Raw genomic sequence first — 25,922 nt, forward strand, 5'->3', positions numbered from 1 at the left:
CCGAGTGTTTAAGTGTTGTGATGTATACTAAATGATCAACCTGTCTTTTCAAATAAAACATGGTGTTTCTAGGTCATGGGAATCAACTCTAATTTTATTTTCTAGACCTGTCTGCAGGAGTATGTGACAGATTGTATTTTTTCCTGTAATGCAGTATCCAAGATTTGGGTCTATTCTTCAGAAATTTAATATGTAAAAAGTCGAACAATTGCTTGTTTTTTTTGCAGATTGTTGTTTTAGTACCTAGCCTTGTGCAGACTCTAAAGAAGGAAGACAGTGTTTCTTCACAAGCTACATTGCAAACACTTGCCGAACTTATGCACTGCCTGATGTACCAACACACAGGCTTTCCTGAGCTGTATGGACCAGTTGTTGACTGTCTACAGGTATTGTGATGGAACTCTAACTAGCTAGTGGGAGATGCAAAACTAAGTTTTAGTTTGCAGGACTCCGCTAGGAAATGTTCAGGTTGGAGCCCTTAACAGGGTCTCACTGCCCCACCTTCTCCAGGCAGTAGCTGAGAGCTGTCCAGGATGTCTGATAAAATGTAGAGGGGGTTGGGTTAGGGAAGGCTTAACCCACAATGTATTAATTTCCCATCAGAGTAGCAAGGAGCCAAGCTGCTCCATTCAACAGAAACCAGAATAAACTTAGCAGCTGCTTGTATGCAAGTCAGTGTAATTTGTGGAGTAGCTAATGGTGTTTCAATAAGCTGTACTCTCTACTTTTTTCGATAGTTACATCTCTCTGAAAATGTATCGCACTGCTATCCTCATCCTGTTTTTTTTTTCTTGTTTTTGGTATCAATGCATGGCTTTCTTTTCACCAGGATTTACCCAAACCTTCCGAGGGGATGATCAAAAAGTGGCTAGCTCAAAGTGCTTGGTCTGCACAAGCTGTCAACATTCCACTTCCTGGCTTTGCACCAAAGTCTGAAACTGGAAAAACTGGTTTGGCTAATCTAGGCAACACTTGTTACATGAACAGTGTATTACAGGCACTCTACATGCTTGATGAGTAAGTTGTCAATATCATGATCACTTGTTTGTATGTATGTATCTATACTTAATTGATTGCTCCTCCAATGGAGCTTTTCAAGGCCAGTACAAACAAGTTGTGAATAAATGAAGCGAGTAAGTGTTTAGCATAGACAGTATTTGCTGTATTTGTGTGATAGTTTCAAGGTGTTGCTGCCCCAGTAATGAAAATTGTCAGAACAATTTTGGGAAGTGGCTTAAATAAGTTGAAATTCATTGCTGAGATATACCATATGCACTTAATTATATTGTTTTTAAGCAGTGTAAGTCAAATGCATCCTTCATGTTGTAAATTTTGTAAGAAAGATTCTGTAAAGCTTTGAGAGGAGCTAAAAAAGCTAATTGGATGTAATGATTTTGTTTTGCCAAACTTGAAGCATACTGCCCTGTTTGTAAAAAATAGAACAAAACTCATCTAATTCATGGGTTTGGAATGACAGAGCACTCAGTTACAACATTGGGGGATTGTGATTATTATTATTTTTTTCAAATGTGATTCCTGAAAACATTACCTTTTAAAGTATGCTGTTCTGCTGTGATTTGATCAGGGAGGTAATGTTAGATGGATGTGTATTTGCAGGTTCCGTTTCATGATCTTCAGCCATCACGGTGACCACAATCAACCTGTCATCCATCACCTGCAACAAGTGTTTGCTTTTCTCTCTCTAACACAGGTAAGATTTCCTCCAACATGTTCCCTTTTAATTAAAAAAAAAAAGTGGAATAAAGGCTTGGCATTATCCTTTGTCAGAATTAATTATTTTTTTTTTGTTGTTTGATTGTTTTTGGTTTTTTTTGGTGGTACTTTTTCGTTACCTTATTTTGTTTTTTTTTGTTGTTGTTGTTTAGCAATTTTCAGTTAAGTTTCGATAAAAACCCAGAATTTCATTGGTTTTGCTTCACTTCGCTCTGTGATTGGTCAGTCTAGGAAACTCGCGCCATTCTTTCAACCAATCAGATTAAAAACTGAAACCAATTGCGACTTGGTCACGTGCGTTTTCCCGCACTTCGGGCGGTTTGCTTGTTTCTACTTTGCGTTCTCATCGGCTCTTTGTCATCTATTCCTTTGCTCTGATTGGCTGTTGTGATTGCTTTCGTTTTGTTTTCACAACAAAAGATTTTCCTATGATAAGGAGAAACGAGGGCGTAGAAGTTTGTTAACCAACCGCTGTTCGGGAAATGAGCCCACATTCCTCCAAAAACAACTCTCTTTCTCGTGAGGGTCGAAGGCTCGAGGAAAAGAGGAAAATCAAGCCGAGATGGCAGGTTAGACTCTGGTTGGAGAGTTCTGGTTTGGCCCCTGGCCGAGGCATTGCGTTTCCGTGGTTGCTGCATGAAATATTCCACAAAATTTTAAAAAGAATTCCTGAATTAATTTGGACAAAAAATTAACTTTTAACGCAAACCTTGTTTTTATTTTGATTGTTACAGAGATCTGCCTTTGCCCCATCGAAGTTCCTTCAAGTGGCGAGACCTCCATGGTTTGCACCGGGAACCCAGCAAGATTGCTCAGAATTCCTGAAGTTTCTTCTTGACAGACTCAGCGAGGAGGAAAAGTCACAAAACAACAGCAACGATGAAGGGTCGCCAAGGAGGTCGCTAGTAGAGGAGACCTTTACTGGCAAGCTGATGGTATGTCTGTGCTGCAGGCGATGTAATAACACTTCTTGCAGAGAAGAAGTGTTCACAGACCTACCGCTGGCTTTTCCACAGACTGGTGAATTGGAGGGTAGAATGGTCTCTGACCAGCTCGGTGAACTGCCGTCAGATGATAAGCAACCGGTTGAACATGACGAAAAGCCTGTGACTTCAACTGTGAGCTCCGACAGAAGTCTGAAAGGTGGTGATATTACTCACAATGTGTCTGCGGCTGGCCTAGCACAAAAGACAGTCGAAGATAGCGATGCTGTAGCTCCGAGTTCATCACACAGCTCCACCTCAGTGGAGAGCTCAATGCCTTTTTCTGCCGGTTCGAGTGTTTCGTCGAAATGTCGCGAGGCTGGCGTTCGAGCTGATGCTCCTCACATTTCACTGACAGAGATGTTAGAGTACTTTTTTGAACCTGAAATTCTTGAAGGATCTAATCAATACCATTGTGAGCACTGCCATAGTTTACAGGATGCTGAACGTACCGTTAGCATTTCCAATGCCTCAGAATTCCTCGTGTTGACCCTAAAGAGGTTCGCTTATAATGTGAAGACCCAGCAAAGGTCGAAGATACTACAAAGTGTGTCTTATCCTATGGTTTTAAAACTACCGCGAATTCATCTCAAAGGAGTTGATGATAAGATAGAAAGAGAAGCGAGAAACAGCGTCCCAGATGTCAATGACAACAAGAACGACGATATTGTCAGCTACTCTTGTTTCAAGTCTAAAAGAACAAAGCAAGAACATGACAGTGTGGTTGTTGATAGCTCAAGCAGTGACACTTCTTTGTCCTCAAACGAGGAAACATTCACAGCAGATATTGTTTACGCGCTGTGTTCAGTTATCGTTCATTCCGGGACTTCATCGGAGAGTGGACATTATTACTGCTACGCGCGATCTAGCGCGCATTTGATGAGGAGGGAAGGCGACAAGAGCTCTAGTTCTAGAAGCGATGATCAAGACACGTGGTATCTGTTTAATGACAGTCGTGTGTCTTACTCGGCGTTCAATTCGTTTGCTGATGTATCCCGGCGTTTTCCTAAGGATACCCCCTATGTGTTGGTCTATAAGCGAGTCAGCTCTTTTCGTGCTACAATCATTCCAGTGGAAAACAGTGGTGATTCTGCGCAGGATAATTTGGTTAGCGGTGAGATCAGACAGGAGCTGGCGGACATTGTCGATCGTGATAACCTCTTATACTTGCAGGTAAGTCAGTTTGACCTGTTTGACTTCAAATCCTCTTTGTGTGCAGATCAGGCGCAGTTTCCAACGATTTAAAAGCAAGCGGGCGCAAGCACGTGCCAAACGCTACTTACACGCGCGTGCAGCTGCTCCTGCCCTCGCGCGTGAATCATGCCTCTCGATCCCAAAATATAGTGCGCTCACTATTGAGGCTGGTTTGTAACAACGTTGGAGTCGGACGCAATCACGAGACACGCGAGGGACGATTCACTTTCGTGCGCGCGCGTGTGCTCCTGCCCTCGTGCGTGAATAGCGCCTTTCGATCCGGAGTACAGCGCGCACAGCATTAAAGCTGGTTTCAGTAACGTCAGCGTCGAAGTCGTTATCAGAAGCATAAAGCGATACGATGCGGTGCAAATCAAACCAGCTTATTTAGAGGCAAAGTACCGATGCTGCTTGTGACTCTTTGGAGACTAAATTGGTGGAGTCAAAAGCCATCGGTTGGCCTGACAACTTACATCGTGATTGGTTGGTTCTTTTACTTTTCCTCCTTCAAGCTTATTGCTGTGTTTACGACTCCGATTTAGATTTTCACGAGGTCAGGTACGCTCTTGCAGCTGACTGTGTCTCCAACTCCGTGGCTAAAGAAGCCATCGTGTCTTCCATACACCAAGTTTTAATGCACACAAATAGTGCAACTGAACAAATTGTCGAGTTAGCGATGGACAAACTCATCATAAGGATGTTGTCTTTTTTTTACAGGAGCGAGAGCGTCAAGTAATGAACACTGCCAAGCGAAAAGCCTGGTCAAACTTCTACCAGCCACCCGACGACGACGATGATGATCCCAGCAAGGGTCCCCCAGGGAGCTGTGGAGGCGGACCAGGATTTACAACCCCATTCAACCGTTTCGTCTTCTAGCCAGTGTAGTTCAGCTGGATTGTGACTTGTATGTACCTGATTGGTTGTAAAACTTTTCAGCATTCTTTCCAGTGGATACTTTCACAGTGTTGTAAAAACATGTAAAGCGGCGTTTTGTCGTGGTTAAAATGAAAACTGGGTCTGATCCTAGACTGTGTTTCACAGGATTTGTCTGTGAAATTAAGGGACTTTTCATAAGAGCGCTATGAGTGGAACGAATTTTTCATTCTGTTCATATGGAAAATTTCAGCTCAGATAGCGAGCTAAGATTTCAATCCTAACGGGGTGCCAAATCTCAAGTTTTATCTTTGTAAACGGATGGGGGTGTTTATTTGGGAAATTTCAAGCCTGGGTGATTAAGTTTGTCTGGAGAGGCCATTGACAAGACGTGCAAACCCGAACTGCCTTGTATCTTGCTGTTGCTTCTACCGTCGTCCTTCTGAGATTTATTTTGTCCAAACCTTTTTAACGTCTTGAACTAACTCGATTTACGATGGCCAAATATGAGATCGTCTCAATTTTGATGGGAACAAATCTGAGTTTTTTTACCTGAATTCAATGGTACAAAATCTTTCTAAGTCGCTTCAAAAACCTTTATATCCAAGGGAGGAAACACGAAACGTTAGTTAAGAACAGTGTAGATCATGTAAATATGATGTATGATAATTAAGAAGGAACTGTGGCTTCAAAATGTCACCTTAAAACTGTCATTCGATTTTATTTTGATTTATTTTATAACACTCTGATAAAGATTACTACACTTTTGTGGAAAGATGTATCCCTTTTGTACATCCTGGGACAGCCTTTAGCTCTCGCTGTCATTCCGGCGACAGTCACCTGTCGACTTTATACATGTATACACAAACATACGTCCCTATTTTCAAAACAGTTGGATTCTCTTTAACCCTCTTGGATCGAAATTTTGTAATCAATCGAGAGAGGAAATTCAAAAACAAAGCATGGTCGTTGCAACTTATCTGAGAAAATGCTATCGCCTTTGGAGCCTTCAGGGATAATCGCTGAAACTAAGGATTTTTTCATTTCGACCGTTTTCCCATTTTTTAATTCATTTCAAAATAATCCCATAAATCAAAGCTAAGAGTTCTTTTTATTGATCATTAAATAAGGATAGACCGATTATTTCATTGGAAAGTTTTAAAGAATTCTGTGATGAGCTTAAACTCGAGTGGTCGGTTCATACACGGACAGCTTCTTAACACGTCAGGTAGGTTAGATCAAGCGACAAACCTTATTAAACTGGTCAAAAAGAAACATTTTATCAGCCTATTTTCCGATCCGAAATTTCTTTTTGGGATTTTTATCGTCCCTTTAGACCTTCTCGCGTCTGAATTGGGGATTACCTCTTCGAAAAGAAATTATCTGAATTAAAACAATACGTCGAGGCAATTTTTTTTAAGCACGCTTGAGCGAAATATGGATACGAACCCACAAGGCCAGCTGAGGTGTTTAGTGCTAAAGGTGTTCGACTTAGCCGAAAATTTTCTGTAAACTCAAGTTGTGGATGTTTTACGAGGACCTTGTCTGGTCTTGATTTGGTTTTAAGAATTCAACTTTTGAAAAATAAAACCCTCGTGGTTTTATAAGTTGATAGGGGCTCTCAGATCGGACTAATCTGCGCGAGATCGATCAGCTGGCAGTGTGGGCGTGATGTCTTTTTCCGCCATTTCCAAACTCGGAGTAATTTTTCTTGAAATTGAAAACCTCTCCTTCCAAAAGACGTTTGGGTTGATCGAACATTTTCCGTAGGCGGCTGCGTCATAGACCAAATACACAACTCTCCAAACCAACCAATTTGGTAATCAGTTATTGTTTTTCTGCGACAAATGAACGGAACTGAAAAAGCATCTGCTACGAGAACAACTGGCAACGTTTTTAAAAAAAAAGTTCGACTTTGACGGTTATTAAAGTGCACGTAAACCCAAAAATTTTTTTTCGCTTAACAAAATAAGCTTATTTTTTGGAGTATTTCTGTGCAAAATTTTTTTAATTTGCTTAAATCTTAAATTTTCTGTGCCTAGTCAAAATACGGAAAATCGGCCGCCATCTTGCCCCACGACCGAGTTTAAAGAGGGATGGCTCTAGCGGATAATGTGACGTCAAATCGAGAACACGAAAGTCTGCTTTTCACACATTTTCACTTGTTTGGGAAGGTTTTGGTCGATATTGTCCGAAATATGCCGACCAGGTGTGTTGTATGAGGAATGTATGAAGCGTGATACCCTCTTGCAAATTTCGCACGTTGCTACATCCTCCTACGATACACTTAGTCGGCATATTTTCGGACAAAATCGACTACAACCTTCCCAAACAAGTGAAAATGTGTGAAATGCAGACTTTCGTGTTCTCGATTTGACGTCACATTACCCGCTAGAGCCATTCCTCTTTAAACTCGGCCGTGGGGCAAGATGGCGGCCGATTTTCCGTATTTTGACTGGGCACAGACAATTGAGGATTTGAGCAAATAAAAAAATGTTTGCACAGAAATACTCAAAAAAATATGCTTGTTTCGTTAAGTGAAAAAAAAAATTTTGGGTTTAGGTGCACTTTAAGTGTTCTTTAATTGACATTTCCTGTGTTCGCTCCACTGGTTTAATGATCCAGATTTTAGTTTTAAAAATACCTTCCCATACGCGAGTATAAAGTGAATAGTCTCCCCGAAGGAAGCTTTGCATCACTTATTTTTGTAAAGTAGTCCAAAGTACGCATCACATAGATTCGCGTGAATTAAGAGCAATGCTTCATTATTTCACATGGAAAGTTTTAAAAGAATTCTGTGATGGGCTAAAACTCGTGTGGGTCGGTTCATACACGGACAGCTTCTCAGGTAAGTTAGATTTAGCGACAAACCTTATTAAACTGGTCAAAAAGAAACATTTTATCAGCCTATTTTCTGATCCGAAATTTCTTTTTGGGATTTTTATGGTCACTTTAGACCTTCTCGCGTCTGAATTGGGGTTACCTTTTCGAAAAGAAATTACCTGAATTAAAACAATACGTCGAGGCAATTTTTTTTTTAAGCACCCTTAAGCGAAACATGGATATGAACCCACAAGGCCAGCTGAGGTGTTTAGTGCTAAAGGTGTTCGACTTAGCCGAAAATATTCTGTAAACTCAAGTTGTGGATATTTTACGAGGACCGTGTCTGGTCTTGATTTGGTTTTGAAAATTCAACTTTTGAAAAATGAAAACCCTCGTGGTTTTATAAGTTGATAGGGGCTCTCAGGTCGGACTAATCTGCGCGAGATCGATCAGCTGGCAGTGTGGGCGTGATGTCTTTTTCCGCCATCTCCAAACTCGGAGTAATTTTTCTTGAAATTGAAAACCTCTCCTTCCAAAAGACGTTTGGGTTGATCGAACATTTTCCGTAGGCGGCTGCGTCAAAGACCAAATACACAACTCTTCAAACCAACCAATTTGGTAATCAGTTATTGTTTTTCTGCGACAAATGAACGGAATTGAAAAAGCATCTGCTAAGAGAACAACTGGAAACGTCTTTAAAAAAAGTTCGACTTTGCCGGTTATCAAATGTTCTTTAATTGACACTTCCTGTGTTCGCTCCACTGTTTTAATGATCCAGATTTTAGTTTTAAAAAATACCTTCCCATACGCGAGTATAAAGTGAATAGTCTCCCTGAAGGAAGCTTTGCATCACTTATTTTTGCCACTGGCTTCATTTTTGTAAAGTAGTCCAAAGTACGCATCACATAGATTCGCGTGCCGGAATTAAGAGCAATGCTTCACAAATTTTAAAAGATCCTCTCCTAAAAGACATAGAGGAATGACATTATTAAACAAACATTTCGGGAAGGAAAGGGAATGGCTTTTCTATGTTCACTTAATAGATTCATGAATTTTGATTACAAAACCTTTTTAGTTCTCAAGTCGTGACAGCCAGGGAGGATAAAAGGGATCGTAATTCTATCCCCTTATCTGATAAGCATTTCATCTTCTACTAGAATACAGAATTCCAAGAAAAGATTATGAAACTCTAATCGTGGTTTGATTCAGATGCGCATATAACCTAACATGAGGGAAGAAAAGTCCTTCGAAGCCATTTTCGTGTTAATAACCAGTAGAACACCTGTTTAACTTGTTGAGGTTAAGTAGAGGAAAGACTAGTCGGGGGAAGTTAAAATGTTTATTGATAGAGCGCACAGGAAGGTGCGAAAACATTTCACCGGCTCAGATCGTAAAGTTGAAAAGAAAGCTTGCACACTGATGACAGAAATTTCTATGTTTTCTTTCACACATGACCTGAGAGCTTTAGATTCACCAAACTGTGTATGGAATAAGGTATCGGTGAAAATGGGTCTCTAAAATCTATGATAGATGAAAACATATTCCCTCCCTTATCAACTCGTAAGTGGGCAGGTTCTTAAACAAACCGTTTGCGAAGAGAATCTATTTATTTGTTTTCCCTTAGGGGCTACGAAAGTGTCCACAGAATATATTAGCAATCTTCTTTCCCATGGATATTTCAGCGAAGACTTACCAACAGCACTCGAGGCATGGAAAGTGAGAAAGAACAACATTTACTTTAAAATTTCCTGTTTCTCCCTACGTCACTCGACAAGGTCCACAAGTTCATGTTACCTTTTTGACGTGCATCATGGTTGATTGGATGGCGGTTGATTTAGCCTTGCAAATGAGCATTCAATCATTTTTAAACATTTTGCATAGTTATTAATACTCCACTGCCTTTTGGAATAAGTTACCCATCGCTTCTTAAGCGTTCAGTCCTTCCAAGAAGATTGACAATCGTTACGGAGCGGTAGAAAACACTACTGTACCATGGTGAATGTGGTACTGTTTGTGTTTCTAGTGAGTTTGAGCGTTGTATATTGCGAGAGTGATCATGGAGATGGCGAAATATACACTAATACTTGGGCAGTTGAACTTGACTCGCACGATGAAGAATTAGCGCACAACATAGCAGAAAATCTTGGATTTAAGAACAACGGACCAATAGCAAACTTACCTGGATATTTTGCGTTTGTTCACGAAAAATCGGAGAGACGTCAGAGACGAAGCAGTCATACACAACTTCTAGATCACCCGCGCGTGAAGTGGGCTGAACAACAAACAGTACTTATCAGACAGAAACGCGGTTTTAACACTTGGGACGAAGCGCTAATGCTAGTCGAACGTGCGCAGAGAAATCGCAGATTATTTAACGACCCGCTGTGGAAAAATCAATGGTATATGGGTACTTTAGACTTTGCTGATACCAGAGGAAACCTTGGTGTCTTGCAAGCTTGGAAAATGGGATACACGGGTAAAGGAATTGTGGTGACTATTGTTGACGACGGGTTGGATCACACTCACCCGGACTTGAGTAAAAATTACGACGAGGCTGCAAGCTTAGACGTAAACAATAAAACTAGTGTTGGAGTTGATCATGATCCAACGCCAGATGATACCAACCTTTCCAACGATCACGGAACGAAATGCGCTGGAGAAGTCGCCGCCGAGGCCGATAATAATATTTGTGGTGTAGGAGTTGCGTACAACGCAAAAATTGGCGGTATACGGATGCTCGACGGAACTATTACGGACCAAATTGAGGCAGAAGCCCTGGGATACAACTGCGATTATATCGACATTTTCAGCGCATCTTGGGGACCTAAAGATGACGGGAAAACATTCGGCAAACCCGAGAGACTCGGTAGTGGCGCCATGGAGAAATGTGTTCGAGAAGGCAGAGATGGTTAGTATACACTTCCTATTTTTTTTCTTTCAATTTGTTAGTTTATGTCAAGATTAATAATTATGAAACTATTCCTTTACCTTTTCTACGAGTGTTTTAATTCTTTGATGTGTTTTCTCAAAGCCATGAAACAGATGGCGTTTAATTAGATACGCGGGTTTGCTCGCAAGTTGAATTTAAGTGATGGACCGGGTGAGTGATTATTTCAGGCACTTCGATGGCAAACACTAACATGTGTATAGGTAAGTTAGTATTGTTCAAAACGGTGACCTTGAGTTGTCACGACAATGGTGACTTCTAGAAACAATGTAGTTAACTGGCCAATCTAAATTTCCGTATAAACTGTTTTTAATTTTTCGATTTCTACACGTAAAATGAAAAAAAGAAAAAAAAATAGTGAAAGGCTGTATTTTATCAGTTCAAAATTTCGACAGTAATAACTTGGCAACAAATAACAAACGAATTGTAGGGAAAGTGCTAAATAAAAGTTCATGAAGTAAGGGAGAAACCTTATTTAAATTTAGCAAAGATTGTTAGACGATTAATGGGTAGTTTTTCATACAAAATGCTTCTAAAACGACAGACGAATTTTTTGTAAGTTCAAACCAACAGATGACAGGTGGTGTAATTGAAGTTTTAATTTGAAAAGCTAAGACACACGAACGCGGTTGCTTAATTTTCCTGTTTGTGATCCACTCTGTATTTTTCTCTAAGCTTTTGACACGTTTTATGCTATACTAACAACTTAAACGAGCACGCTTTATGTTTTTCTACGAAAGGACCAGAGCTGTTTTGTTTATGATCATATTTTGGAGTTTTATCGCGATATTTAATTTAAAAATGAGTTTCATGTATGTAAGTCCTTTCAGATACTTAATTCACTGACTGACAAAGACTGTTTTTGTCACGAGACAACAAAATCAATGACGGTCAAGAAATATTTGCTTTTTCCTGTGTGAAAAAGTTTTAGCACAGGGAAAATACAATTTCATACCTAACCGGCGATGTGAAATTACGTAACCACGAAACTTTTTAAGGCTCTGAATTGTTGTTGCTTTAGGGGGTTTGACGATCATCTCTTACAACGAAAAGCATATTTAATTATTTTCAAACCTTCTTGAAATGAGTTCGGAGGAAATTTTTCTTGGAACGAAAGGAAAATTTAGTTTTCTGCTGCGTGAAAAATTCGAGACGAAAATATGAATTTAAAAAGTTCTTTTTACACCTAATGACTATGCATTCTTCCTGAAGATGTTTCAAGCCCAGAACAACGCTAAAACTGATACCTTTTTCCAAAAAAATGTAAATTTCGTTAGTCGCAATTTTATCCGACTCACAAATTGCTGTACAAGGTAGCAGAATATAAGAGAAAATTACCCAGGCTGATGTGGAATGGAAAATATTCACGGAACCCGAAAAAATGCTCTCTTGCAATTTTTTCTTTACTCGAATTTATTTTAGCCAGTAGATTTACGGATTTAATTTTAGCCAGTAATTTTATCCTAGTCTTAAATGCATTTGTCCTGAAATGTAAAATGAATGTCGTCAGTAAATAATGCTAAAATTTATTTCTCTGCTTCTAACGATCAACAAGAGTCGATTTTAAGGTAGAAATGCTTTTATTTTCAGTAAAAATAATTCATCCATTTTTTGGTCTTCCCTTCAAAAAACGCGGGGACTTCAAACCCCGTAGGCGTTCACTATTGTGATAATGTCGTTAAGTACGGGACAGTTTGCTTGAGCTTTCGAACTAGTTTGTGTGATAGGCTTTACGTTTGAGTGCATTTAAAGGATGAGATCAAAAAAAGAAAAACATTTTTTGTAATACTACCTCCTTGACCATATACCTTTAAGGCAAGCAGTTACATTTGTATGCATTTGTCCTTAGGCTCGATTACAAGCCGCTGTTCGGGGACCGGAGCCCGCGCTCCTCCCCTCTTCTCGGGGAGGAACGAAAAAGACCGGACCCGAGAGAGCGGCGGGAATCAAGCCTAATTCGTTCTAAGAAGGCAATTATCAGATCTAAGCAACAAAATCGATCACACCCTTCAACCCGTGTTCAAGAGTTGCAAAATCTGTGAAGATCTCAGAATGCGTGAGCCTAAACCTCCTATAGTTAGCCAACAATGCGTTGTATATAATTATAAATGTGGACTGCTGTGCGATGCAGAGTACGTCGGGTACACCAGCCGGCATTTACATCAACGTATTGATGAGCACCGTAATTCGGCCATCGGCAAACATTTAAAGAACGACCACGGCCTACAAACCATCGGCGACCTGACCAAGCATTTCAACGTACTTAAAAAGTGCACCGGGAAACTGGACTGTTTAGTTCATGAAATGCTTTTCATAAAGAAGACGAAGCCCTCTTTGAACAAACAATCGAATTCCATACGCGCGAAACTATTTATTTCATAGTTTACATTTATGAACTCAATACGCGCAATTATTTATTTAGATTTTTAAAAAATTTTAAACTTTTTGCGTTTGTCACCTTCGTACGGTATAAATTAACTATTCATTTTTAGTCTATTCTCACTTAAGAATGATGACATGGAGTCATCGAAACGTTGTGTTTTTTTCTCGCTAATATTTATTCTTAATTTGTTCTAAGCATGAAAATTATTATAAAAGTAACGTGTGAAATTATCCTTAACATAAGTTTTTTTATAAAATAACTAAGATACTACGAGAACCCTGATTGGTCAAAAACCCTATCGTTAGTTGCATTTGGTTTATATTTTATAAAAGCAGTACGCCGCAGTTTCATAGCTCACAGTTTTCCTTGAGCTTCCCCTCGGAAACTCGTTCTCATCTCGGAACAGATAATGTCCTCGGACAAATATCCGTGCATGATTTCGCTCCAAATGGAGATTATTGTTTATAAAGCAAAATAATTTTGGTTGCTAGTCATCTTGGCCAATAACTTTCTATGAAGTGTTATAGTTTGTCTCCCTTCCGAGAAGGATCGTGATGTTTCGACTGCACTACAAATTGTGAGTCTTCTCCACTGTTCAGGCGATAAGTTCTTCTGGATACGCGTTACCTCAGGAACTGTTATGTCAAGTTGCAATCGGATGATATAGGTGATCAGGTCGGCTGAATGCGTTGGACAGAGGCAATGTGCGAATAAAGTGTCTCGTCCGAGAGAAAAAGAAAATGAGCCAAACCAGATCTCTTACCTGGGGCTCGTGTGTCGAAAGTGCCGGTAACTTAATGGGTCTGAAGCCCTCATAAGCAAAATTTAAAGGATGGAGAAGTAGTCACTGGCACCCTAACCAGTCTAATTTAATATGTTTCTTTAGCTGAGGATTTCACTTTATAATGTTGAAAACCTTTCGAAACCACAATCTTGAATGAATACAGAACAGCTTTACGGGCCCGTTAAGTTACCGGGACTTTCGAGAAGCGGCCCCCCAGGACCTTTACATCCGGGGACCGGTGCACTGATCTCTTAGCCACTTTATCTCTTAATATGCAGAAACAAGAGATTGAAAACAGTTTATAATCTCTTGGCAAATAAAAAACTTTCAAAAAAATTATATATTTTTTTTTTTCAAGGAAAGGGAGTTTTGTATATCTGGGCCACTGGCAATGGTGGAGCCAGCCAGGATGATTGTAGCTGCGACGGTTATACGTCAAGTATCTATACTCTGTCTATCGCCTCTGTGAGCGCCAATGGATGCAAAACGTTTTACGACGAGAGCTGCCCTTCTACAATGGGCGTGGTCTTCACCGGGGATGTTGGCTCGCAGTGCAGTAAGCGAGAGTCCTACAGCCATCTTGTAACAACTTCTCTGTTTCACAAGTGTGTGACATCGTTTTCTGGAACATCCTGTGCGGCTCCCTTGGCAGCTGGAATCTTTGCGCTGGTTTTGGAGGCAAATCCTGACCTTACTTGGCGAGATATGCAGCACTTGGTTGTTAAAACCGCGCGCAAAAATGAGCCTGACAGCCCTTCGTGGAGCACGGTAAATCATCTTTGGCCTTGGAACAAAGGGTTTCAATTGACCATCCCAAATTTTTCTCCAAGAAATTCACGCAGTATTTGCTCTTTCACCAGTTGTTTTTCTTCCAAGTTCTCTCACGGCTCCGTGGATTTTTACAAATGTCTTTACGGCTGTTTTAACCTACCGACAAAAGAGCCACAGCCGTTGTTTGTGGGTAGTATTCGTGGTACATCCGGTATCTTGAGACACGAAGGGTGGGCCCTTTTTCCCCCGTTTGATTCGTTTCTTAACCAACACCAACTCAGAAAGACTGTGACAGGATTTTCCCGTGAGGGGACCCGTAATAAATATCTCACTGTCATTAAGGGTCGTGACATTTTGCTTGTATTACTTGTCACTTTTTTGTCAAACATGGACCAGACAGCAAACATGCAATGACCCCTCCCCCCTCTTAAATACATCCCTGTTGCGTCCTAAGCCAACGTCTCAGTAAGTAAGACTCGAACGAGATTGAAACATGATAGTTTTCCGTTTCCCTCCGATGAGTGAGTCCGTTCTTGTTATTTGGTATTCTTAGTAGTTATACCTCAGACTCTTTTCTCTTCCTGTCCTTTGTTGTCTTGCAGAACGGAGCCGGGCATAAATACAGTCGTTCTTATGGATTTGGTGTATTAAATGCGGAAGATTTAATAAATGCAGCGAAGGAATGGGAACATGTTGATACTCAGCAGAAGTATACACTTCGTGGACTTTTGACACCTGATACAGCAACGTTACGATCTAAGGGAGAGGTGGAACTGAAGGTAAAAGTGTTGTCTAATCACTCAGTAAATTAATAAATTTATAGATTTGATCAATTCCGAGTCGTTTTTATTACCATTCTTAATCTCATTATCACTGATTACAAATAGCTCGTCAATGACAAGGAAGACATTCAAAAGCTAGAGCACGTCCAGTTTAATGTATCAATAGACCACCGTCGCCGGGGGGACCTGGTGATCGACCTCATCTCGCCCAGCGGCACCACTTCGCGACTGCTAGCCAAGAGGCCCCGAGACGACGGAACACGGTTAGCATACTGGCCTTTCATGACTGTTGAATTTTGGGACGAGGACCCTCAAGGCGAGTGGATTGTGAAGATCAGGGACGAGAAGGTAATGCGATGGTATATTTTTGGAGGGAAAAAAGCCTTTGACTGAGCCACAAAATTGGTTTTTAGATCTGTATGTGATTGTTTGGAAGGATGGTACAATTTTGCTAAGCGAATGGAAGCTAAACCAATTCTAATGACATTCAGTTGCACATAAAATATAAATAAAAAATAATGTTATCTGGAGGAGATGCTTTAGCTGGCTGTATAGTGCTCAATGCAAAAAGTAGAGCGTAAATAGAAATAGTAAAATCAACAACGAAAAAAAAGTTTCCGTGACTCGTAGTTTCATGCTTTCGCAATCATCAGGCGGTGATGATTCCGTCAGATGATTGCGAAAGCATGAAACTACGAGTCACGGAAACTTTGTTTCGTTGTTGATTTTACTCTTTCTAAAAAATAATGTTATAAATATCTATTTTTTTTTAATTTTCAGTCTGAAAACGACTACTCTCCTAGAAGCCACGGTATATTGTTTGACGAAGGAGAATCCAGAGACGAACCGAGCATCGCAAATGATCTTTCCCATGGTCGCTTCAAGGAAGATTACATGAGCTTGTCAAAGCGATCGAAGGAAAAGCGTCACGAAAAGTTTCCTCAGAGGAGCGAAGACCAGCCCAGTTTCCAGCGCGAGCTTATTCATGGACGGTTTAAGGAAGATTATATGAAGTCAGTGAAAGGACCAAACCAACCCATTAATGTGGCTTCTGATGAGTCGTCAATGTGTTCACATTCAAAGTCACTTCAAGGGCCTATAGCTGGCTGCGTTAGGAATTGGTCTCTTGTCATGTATGGTACCGCCTGAATCTTATAATAGAGGGTCATAGTAAAAAGCGTCTAAGAGCAGATCGTCATGGTGTATTAAGAGCCTGTAGAAGGAGTGAGTTTTTTTTATTGTTTTTCAGTGGAGTTGAAGTAGCACAAGGAAGCGCGTGGGAAACGCGAAAGGCGTGTCGCGCGTAAGAGGACTCCTCGAGAAAAAAAAAAAAAAACAGGAAAAAAAAAAACAGGAAAAAAAAAAAAAAATAGGAAAAAAAAAAAAAAGAAAAGAATTGATGCCTGTTCTGCAGGCGAGGCGAATTGAGCCTTCGTCTCCCAAGACAGATTAACAATTATTTACTGTAGACTACTCTTTAAACTTGTGTCCAGACTCCTTTTTCTTCGCGTTCCTAAAGACAGACCTGGGACCGGGGTTGCTTATACATTTCCTGCAGATTAGCAAAGGGGATTTGCGAGTATATCAAGATAACGCTTACTATCTGATAAGTTCATCTGTTCTCGTCGCCATTTTACTAAATTAGCTATCATTAATATATGGAGAAGTTGTAAGTTAATCATTTTAAGGAGATAAAGGACTTATAAACGGGAGAAAAATACGGGGAACAGTCCCATTTGGTGTAAGAATCTTTAAGAATCTATCTTCTCATCTTCTTCGGGGATTCAGTATGATTGTATTGAAATCAACGAATTATAATGATTGTCACTAGTTCATGGAGTGAAGTAAGAGCCTCATCGATAACAAATTTCCAGGGTTTTACGTGAGATGATATTTTCCCTTCGTCATATTTAAATATTGTCAAATTATTGGGATGTTTGAGATTTACAATTACTACGGTGAGGCTTGTCTTTAAAAAAAGGGCATTCAGGTATTGCTAAGTAATCATGTTCCCCCGCATTTCCTCTGGCAATGCCCGGTTGACGAGGTTTTCTCTTTTCCATTTGAATTTTTGGCAAGTTTTATTATTATTTGTGAATGCAAAGAAAACTTTTGCCTTCTCTACCGTAGACATTGCGATATATCAGTGCACCAGGCGATCAAGCTGTTCAGAGTTTCAATTTGGAACAAAATATTTTTCACAATCGAGAGAAACGAGCTTTTCACAAAGGGTTTTAGGGCTGGGCAGTGAGGGGGGACCAGCTTCTACGGGGAAAAGGGAATTCTAATTTAAAGATAATCTGTTCACGTTGTCCTTCAGCAGCATTGCTGAAATATGTACAAATTAATCGAATGAAGCCTTACACTGCTGTAAAAAGTAAAATGTTTCACAAATTCGAGCTTTCGCCGATCATCCTTGATGTTGTCGTGTAAGGCTTCATTCGATTAATTTGTAAATATTTCTAATTTAAAGATGTTGTGCGTTGACGAAAATGAAGGAAACTGCGTGTTTTTATGTTTTAGAAGAAATGTTCGAAACTTAGTGAATGAATATTTATAGCTCTACCTGGTAAAGTATTTAAGATGGAACATTTTAAGTCAAAGTATTTAGTGACACTGAAAGTGTTCGACTGATAATCTGAAGGTCAAACTGTGGTTATCCTCAAAAGGAACTCAGATTTTATTCTTGTCCCAAGAGTCTTTCAATAGTTTTAAATTTGTGCCTTCCCTTTTTTAGCATTAAAAAAATCTCAAAGGCTATACCGTCAAATATTTAATAAACACTCGTGAAAATAACAAACACGAACCAAAAATTATATTTTCTTCCTTGAAGCTACGCGGGGTAAAGCAATTTTGGATGACGTATTCAGTTTATAATTTTCTGCAAGTTAAGATAAATCTTATTAATAAAATAAAATGAAAGTCTTCATTCATTATTGGTTCAGAGCTTTTGTTTCTGTTGTTATTTGTGAAGGCAGTTATTTACTCCTTGACTGGTTGAAAGTCATAATTCTTTTATTCTGTTGTAAGAGCATCACAATGTTTTGTGTGCGCTGAGATAAAGAGAGAATAAATTGTATACGGTAAATGCTGTTGCTTTTCGGCCTTTTCAACCCCAGCAGAAATACCATGCATGCACACACGACCCCGGCAGCTAACATGACAAAGCAGAAATGTCGCAAAAACATATAGGATGTTACCTACTGCAGAATGCTTCTACTTGCCAGTTCTAATCCAAATTAAAATGTTTCGGTTCTTTCGAGTTCCCACTAAAAATTAAAATTAACCTTCTTCGCTAAAGAATGTTCTCCGTCTGTTTTACCTACTGTTTGAAAATGTACACGACACGAGCGCCAAGTCGGATGCAGATGAAACAGCATTTCCCTCATATGTCAGTGGTTTATAAAGCTGATCTCAGTCTCTAAATTTATCCGTTGAAGCTTGGAGGAACTTCACTCATGTAATAGAAAGGAAGGAAACGTTTTTTTTTTTTTTTTTAATTTAAAAAAAGCTTTAATTTAAAGCTAGCATTGTAACAGCTTTTATTAACAGAAAGAAAAGATGCTGGTGAAATTAGGTAGTTAATAGATATCAAAATATATTTTTCTTCTCACTGTTGTTGTAAATATATATTCCGTTATAAACTCCTCTTGAAAAAAGCTTAAATTGAGTACGTGACAAACTCGTTTTCTTTTCACGAAACTTTATGTGGCTGAAATAGGGGTACAGTCATTTCGCCGCGACAAATGTTGGTGGAAATAACCTCTTGGAACTGAGAAGAGTCACAGCCCAACACTAAAAACTGCCTTTTTTGATATTTTCAACTACGTGGCACACTCCTGTTCGGTTTGAGATTTTTATCAGATTCGACGACGAACTCAGCCACAAGAAAAAAATATATTATCATAAACCATGCCATTTAAGCGGGCACCAGCTGACACAATCATGTCTTCCATTATCCATCAAAAACAAAATCTTCGCTCGCACCTGCGGAGAGACTAAAGTTCATTCACTTATCCGAAATAACGGTTTTATCGCAGTACTCGATTCTTCTTTTTCCACGACCGTGCGACGATTCTCGAAATGAATCTGAAAATAAAATTAGTGTGAGTTGACAGTACTGCTTTGTTTCATATTTCTTCTGTTTTACATGAAAAAGAAAGCAATTGAAGTTTTTGAAATTAACCTGACTTTCTAATCACAATAGCCTTCAATTCAGGTCCCGTATAAACATTAGAGCTCTTTCCTTTCTATTTAATACACGGCTCTTTCTAATCATATCGGCTGAAAAAGAGCACCTTTCTCTCTGAGTTTTTGTTTTAATTTTTCTAATTATTGCTTACACTCACGTCGCCTAAAGTTTCTTATCATCAACGCCTTCTTCTGGGTGACAATCACAAACGACACACAGCTGCCTCTAACACTTCACGAATAGTGTTGTTTCGATTTCTTTTTCACTGAAATTTCAAAACTTTTGTCAGCATTCTTACTCGAATAGAAAAATTATACCATTTCCCTTCTTAAAATCATATGTATGAGGGCTAGAAAATAAACAAATTTTAATTCCCGTGGAAGATTACTTCCATTTCAGTAGATTCGCTTTGATGATGATTTCGCAATTTTCTCAACAGCTGGAACCAAAGAATTATATTTTTAGATTTAAAGAGAACAGTACACAATAATCCTCTTTCTCCTCTTACATGGAATTGACAGTGCTTGGCGCTCGTTTAGGTTTTCCAACGAGTTTAAAATATCTGTGCCGGCCATACCATTATTTATTTTTGGCTCAAACTTCAAACAAACGATTGCAGATTTATTTATTCAAGTGCTGTCTTTCTGTCCACCTTGAAATAAAACTTTCTCGCTGATTAGCGATTATTTGCATTTTGTCAATCAATCTTCCGCGCTATTTTACTATTTTTCCCTCCCAGCCAACCAATGAAATGTAGCGTAGCTATATACAATTTAACGATGGGAGGGGATACTGCAATACACCAATTTAATGTCACACAAATTACCTATCAATTTGATAAATTTAGAAACTTGGACGCATTTTCCGAGCAAAAATGAACATTAAGGTAATAAATAAGAACAGCTTTTAGCTGTCACCAAATCATTGCATTGCTGTTGCAAAGGAAAAAGGCTACGGCTGTCCTACCCAGGGTTATTTCCTGTTTCGGCTTCGCGTGAGGGTGTTGTGAAAATTAACAGCCGGTCTGTATGATACCTTTCGGTCGCAGTGTGTATATAAAGCCGAAATTTTAAAATTGTGGTTACCGCGACAGTTAGGAACGGAGAATCTTCTCCGTGGGTGAATCCTTTCAAATGATTCTTAGAAAACGTCTTTTCAAGTCGCTACTTCTTGTAGTGGTTTTGATTCTACCCGTCTTTCAGTATGAAATCGAAGAATTTCAAGATTATGAGCATCTCGGTGACCTCCGAGAAGATGATAGACCTCTGTACACAAATATCTGGGCGGTCGAACTGGACGAGGACGACTCCGACCTTGCTGACGAAATAGCGAGAAATTTTGATTTGAAACACAATGGTAGAATTGACAGCTTGCCCCGTGTTTTCAGGTTCTTGCACGAAGGAACAAGCGCTCGTTTGAGGCGACGAGCGACAGAGAGAACTCGTCAACTCAACGATCATCCAAGGATCGTATGGGCCGAACAACAACGCGTTCTAGAACGAAACAAGCGCGACTTCTTGCCAGAGAGTTACCTAAAAGAAAGAGAATTGGAGAGAAAATACCGAGAACTGCGATACAAGAGAATATTTAACGATCCTGGATGGGAAAAGCAGTGGTATTTGGCGAATTGGGGTCAAACTGATGAACATTTAGTCGGAGCTGATATAGGGGTACTCGATGTTTGGCGCCGCGGCATAACAGGCAAAGGTGTTGTTGTCAGTATTCTCGACGATGGTTTAGATCACACACATCCTGATTTGAAGAGAAACTATGATCCATACGCAAGTAGAGACCTAAATGACGACGACGACGATCCATTTCCGAATGACAACGATCCGTACAACGCGCACGGTACGAAATGTGCTGGTGAAGTAGGTGCTCAAGAAGATAACAACGAATGCGGAGTCGGAGTAGCTTTTAACGTCAATCTTGGCGGCATTCGAATGCTCGACGGTACAGCAACAGATTTATTAGAAGCAACCGCTTTAGGCTTTCGACGTGACTACATCGATATTTACAGTAATTGTTGGGGACCGAAAGACGACGGAAAGACCTTTGGAAGGCCAGGACCTTTGGGAAGGCAATCGTTTGAAGATGGCGCTAAGTACGGTCGAGGAGGTAAGCTAAACTAATTTGACAACGGCCATGTAAACTTAATTTTCAGGCACAAAGATGATTTATTAGTTCTTGTCAACGTCGATCGGGAGAAAACTTTACTTCAAAGAGAAAATCAAGATCATGTTTTCCTTGTAAAATAAATCAACTTTAGATAGCTTGCGCCAGACTTAGTATTCAGAATGTTGAGTTCATTGATCGTCATTAATTATTGATATTTAAACCTCAGAGCCAGGTTTCGTTTTGATTATCACAGAGACTAGATTTTATATATCGAATTGTTAATTTTCGGTTGAATAGTTTTCGCTGTATTCTGAGACAGAAATTTCCTACAGCTCTCTTTTTAACTTAAAATTAAGAATTTATATTTTACTTTCTGCTCTGATTCCATATGTTATATTCCGGAGATTCATTAAGTATGCGTGGGTGTTTAAAAGTTTTCTTGACGTATGTTATTTCGTAGGCTCACCCACTCGCATTTAAACTGTTCACAGCTTCTCTATTGTCCACAAAAGGAAAGAAGGAAGGAAGTCTTCATTTGTCATTACAAATGAAATTTAGAATGACTTTATTCCGATAAGGATCTAGCCTGGAAATGCGAGGGAAAATTAAGAGGTTATCATTAAGAATCATTATTATTGGGAGGAAAATGTACAGTGTTTGTATTAACTAACCAGTATCGAGGCGAAATATTCGTAGAAGGAAATTCTTTAACCTTCTTTTCCGTAAAATATTTTTTTCGTAAAGGTTAGCTGACCACTTGAAACCACAACAAAAATTTTCTTAACACGGATGTTTTTAAAAGTTATTTAGCTTACACAACAGCGTCAGGACCTTGAAAACAGAGGTCTTTTACTGGCAGATATGCTTCAGTTTTACAAGCTTCTACGGTTTGGTGACTGGTAAAACAACACAGTATTTAATAAAGCACTCATTGTTTATTCAGCCAACACATTTCTAACTTTTGACAGCTGAGTGTAAATGAATCCTTTACAAATTGGGATTTGATAATAGGGTTACAACATTTTGGTTCTAAACACAAATTTAACTTTCCCTTTCCAAACAATTATGTCTATCTGTCTAATGCCTGAAGAAAAACTAAGGAGTTTGTGGGTTTGGTTCACTCTTGAGAAAATGTGAAGTTTAGAAAACACAATTTGCAGGAAGCTATTTTATATTATTAAATACAGTAGCCTTGCAACAAAGAATCTGCGCGGAGCAGGAGGAGGGGGGAGGGGTGGTCGTGAGCGTGATCTGATTTTAGGCACCAGGTTACTTGTCTTGTGCCTTTGATTTATTTTAAGCAAATTTGTACTTCACTTTCTTTGCTGTTTCATCAGTGAGAGTCACTTTCAATCAAGGGTAACGCATCAATCCCAAATTGATGACTAGAGGGGGAAAGTCCTAAGTGTGACAGTGACTTCAGGTTATAACTCACTGACTACTAAGAGTGACTGAGCATCTTATTTCTCTCTATGATATCTCCTCTAAATCTAACAGTAAGGTTACGAGAATAAAGGATTAGATCTCTAGCTGAAAATGCTCTTGGTCGTTTAACAAATTCTCCTTGTCAGCACCTTAGGAAATGTATAGAGAACAGTATGGAGAATATGCATACTGATGTTAGGGTGTAAAGGGTTAATGTAGTTGGCTGCCATTTAAAGGCAAGTGCTGTACACATCCTCGTTGTTACATTGAAGAAATCTCAAATACCCAGTCACTACAATTGGTATACCCAAAATTGTTTATTATTTCTCCCCAGGGAAAGGAAGTGTATTTGTTTGGGCTACTGGTAATGGAGGTCTTGCTGACGATGACTGCAATGCAGATGGCTACACATCAAGTATCTACACAATATCTATTGGAGCCGTCAGTCGATATGGTCTGTCCACTTACTATGATGAGCAGTGTTCATCTACTATGGCAGTAACTTACACGGGAGACACTCACCGCGGTGGCTCTAGTGAAGCTGACCTAGTCACCACTGATCTTAAGCATAAATGCACAACAAGGTTCCGTGGCACTTCATCAGCTGCTCCACTGGCTTCTGGTATCTTTGCTTTGGTTCTGGAAGCAAACCGAAATCTGACGTGGCGCGATCTTCAACACATTGTTGTGAAAACTGCATTGAAGACCAGTCCAAAAGATGAAGGATGGATCAAGAATGCTGCCGGTTTGTTGGTGAATCACAAGTTTGGATTTGGTCGTCTTAATGCTGCCAAAATGGTGAGTGCAGCATTGAATTGGATTCCAGTAGGGGAACAGCAGAATTGTTCAGTAATTGGCCCTATAAAGGATGGACATATTCCATTACGAGGTAGCCTGGAGCTGAGCCTCAACACAGATGCATGTGACATTGAGAAACTGGAACACGTACAGGTCACTGTCAGCTTCAGGTTATCCAAGGCATTCCGTGGTGATATCAGCATAGATCTCACCTCCCCAGGAAAAATGACAAGTCAGTTACTTTCTGTTCGCCGCAATGATAAGGACACATTTGGACTGAATGACTGGGCTTTCATGACTGTGCACTTCTGGGATGAGTCCCCAAAAGGTACATGGATTCTAAGATTCCATCATAACAAGAAGTCTACAAGTGCACCATCAAAACCAGATATTGAAGAGAGAGAGAAGGTTCTAATACAACATGACCTGTTGAAAGCGCGACGCGATGAAATCGTGGATGATTATGACAGCTATCATGATGAAATACATCATGGCCGGTTTGGAAAAGATTACATGCGTGATCAGGTGTTCCCAGTGGCTGAAGATGAGGGTGATCTAGATAGTTTATTGCAGCAAGAGGATGAAGGCTCTGATTCAGCTGGAGGATATGCAGGCACGGTATCAAAATGGGTGTTAACGCTTTATGGAACTAGTGAATAATGTGAAATAGAGTAAAAATTTTCCTATTCAAAAAAGTTTATGTTATCAAGTGGTTGAGTATATTGTGTGTTTGGGATGCAGTTTATTTTTTCACAAGACATAATTGTGTTTAAAGTTGGGGATTGTTTTAGTGGTTTATAGAGATGGTAATGTTTTGGAAAAATTCGTGTATTATTTATAAAAAAAATTTTATTTTGTTACATTGAAATGACTTAGAAACTTGATTTGAATTTTTAGTTGGTTTGCCTCCAGCTTAATTTTCGCAGAACACAACTCATTATTTTGTCCATCAAATATGTTGGAGTCAATATATTATCAAAAGTATTAAATTATGTTAAATAAAATCGTAGACTCCTCTGCAAATATTAATTTGTTCCTGGGTCTGTGATCCTGGAGTAGAAATTAAGAAGAGAAACACTCACTTTTCAGTTTGTAAATAAATTTGCCTCAACAAGAAGTGTAATTTAATGCTAAAGAAGTAACTTAATAAGTTGAGCATGCTTTAAGGTTAAAAGTAATATGTGGTAATTATTTTATTTCTGTTTTTATTATATGCAATGTTTTGTAGCCTGCATGCAGGTTTTATTTGAAATGCTGTGGTCCAATTGGTGAAGTTGTGACTCCTCTCCGCCTTGCTTTGCCACCTTACTGCTCTCTGGCAACTTTACCAGTTGTGCTGCAGCACCGATGTGAGCTTACTCTCTGGCTTAATATATTAAACTGCAAAATGACAATATTTTTATGAACTAATTCTAATGATCACATCACCAAAAAAAAAAATCATTAACAACATCAAACACGGATAATCCGATCACAACATAATATCTACAAACGTACTCCATATGCAAATATATGATGCTAAATGTATGACTCAAATAAGAAAGATATGAATTTACTTTTGACATATGTTACAGTGGCATCTTAATTTGAGGAGGTATAAAGACTGAGTTTTAAGAGAGCATTCCTTGCAAAATGGAGTGTTAAATGGACAGCATACTGGCTACAAGTGGTATCTCTAACCCTTAAATGGGGAACAAAATATTAAATTGCAATTTAATTTGGCATTCAAATTGTCACAATTTAAGGCATACCTGGGAAAAAGCCCAGAATGACTTACATTCACCCCACATTCCTCAGTGGAACAGGGGAGAAGTCAATGTTTCATCAAAGGTTACTAGAGGCTTTATTCCGGGTGCACCTTCAGCTATCATAATGGGTGGTAAAGGACTAAAATATAGAATTAAATTAGCAAATATTAAGTATTCCAGCACCAGATGAAAATTTTATTTTGTGTCATTCTTCATTCTCGCTACTATGTTGAAACCCTCTGAAGGTATTAATTAATTAGGTGTAATGTACTCAGTTATGAAATAGTAGCAATAAAATAAAATTACATCACTGCATTCCTTTGTTGCATTTCTTATTATGGCAAACTCAGTACAGCCAAACAGTCTC

At 39.3% G+C, this 25,922-nt stretch overlaps 3 protein-coding genes across 3 annotated transcripts in view; all 3 read left to right on the forward strand.

Annotated features, from left to right (window-relative positions):
- LOC111338231 (ubiquitin carboxyl-terminal hydrolase 38) overlaps positions 1 to 5,559 on the forward strand; it is an 8,816-nt gene extending 3,257 nt beyond the window's left edge. The window contains exons 3-7 of the mRNA XM_022944675.2: positions 228 to 386; positions 830 to 1,017; positions 1,618 to 1,711; positions 2,469 to 3,890; positions 4,629 to 5,559. Coding sequence (XP_022800410.1) covers positions 228 to 386; positions 830 to 1,017; positions 1,618 to 1,711; positions 2,469 to 3,890; positions 4,629 to 4,787 — 2,022 coding nt within the window. The 3' untranslated portion in view covers positions 4,788 to 5,559. The remainder of the gene's footprint in view (positions 1 to 227; positions 387 to 829; positions 1,018 to 1,617; positions 1,712 to 2,468; positions 3,891 to 4,628) is intronic.
- Positions 5,560 to 9,473: 3,914 nt separating this feature from the next.
- On the forward strand, positions 9,474 to 18,220 carry LOC111338242 (PC3-like endoprotease variant B). The gene is made up of 5 exons (XM_022944685.2): positions 9,474 to 10,515; positions 14,080 to 14,489; positions 15,095 to 15,271; positions 15,380 to 15,622; positions 16,055 to 18,220. The coding sequence occupies exons 1-5, from the start codon at positions 9,600 to 9,602 to the stop codon at positions 16,421 to 16,423; spliced, it is 2,115 nt and encodes a 704-aa protein (XP_022800420.1). The 5' UTR covers positions 9,474 to 9,599; the 3' UTR covers positions 16,424 to 18,220.
- A 2,281-nt stretch (positions 18,221 to 20,501) lies between these two features.
- On the forward strand, positions 20,502 to 25,870 carry LOC111338335 (PC3-like endoprotease variant B). Its single transcript, XM_022944810.2, has 2 exons — positions 20,502 to 21,584; positions 23,344 to 25,870. The coding sequence occupies exons 1-2, from the start codon at positions 20,600 to 20,602 to the stop codon at positions 24,465 to 24,467; spliced, it is 2,109 nt and encodes a 702-aa protein (XP_022800545.1). The 5' UTR covers positions 20,502 to 20,599; the 3' UTR covers positions 24,468 to 25,870.
- The last annotated feature ends 52 nt before the right edge of the window (positions 25,871 to 25,922 follow it).

The sequence above is a fragment of the Stylophora pistillata genome, chromosome 9 (genome assembly GCF_964205215.1).
Source record: "Stylophora pistillata chromosome 9, jaStyPist1.2, whole genome shotgun sequence".
NCBI lineage: Eukaryota > Metazoa > Cnidaria > Anthozoa > Scleractinia > Pocilloporidae > Stylophora > Stylophora pistillata.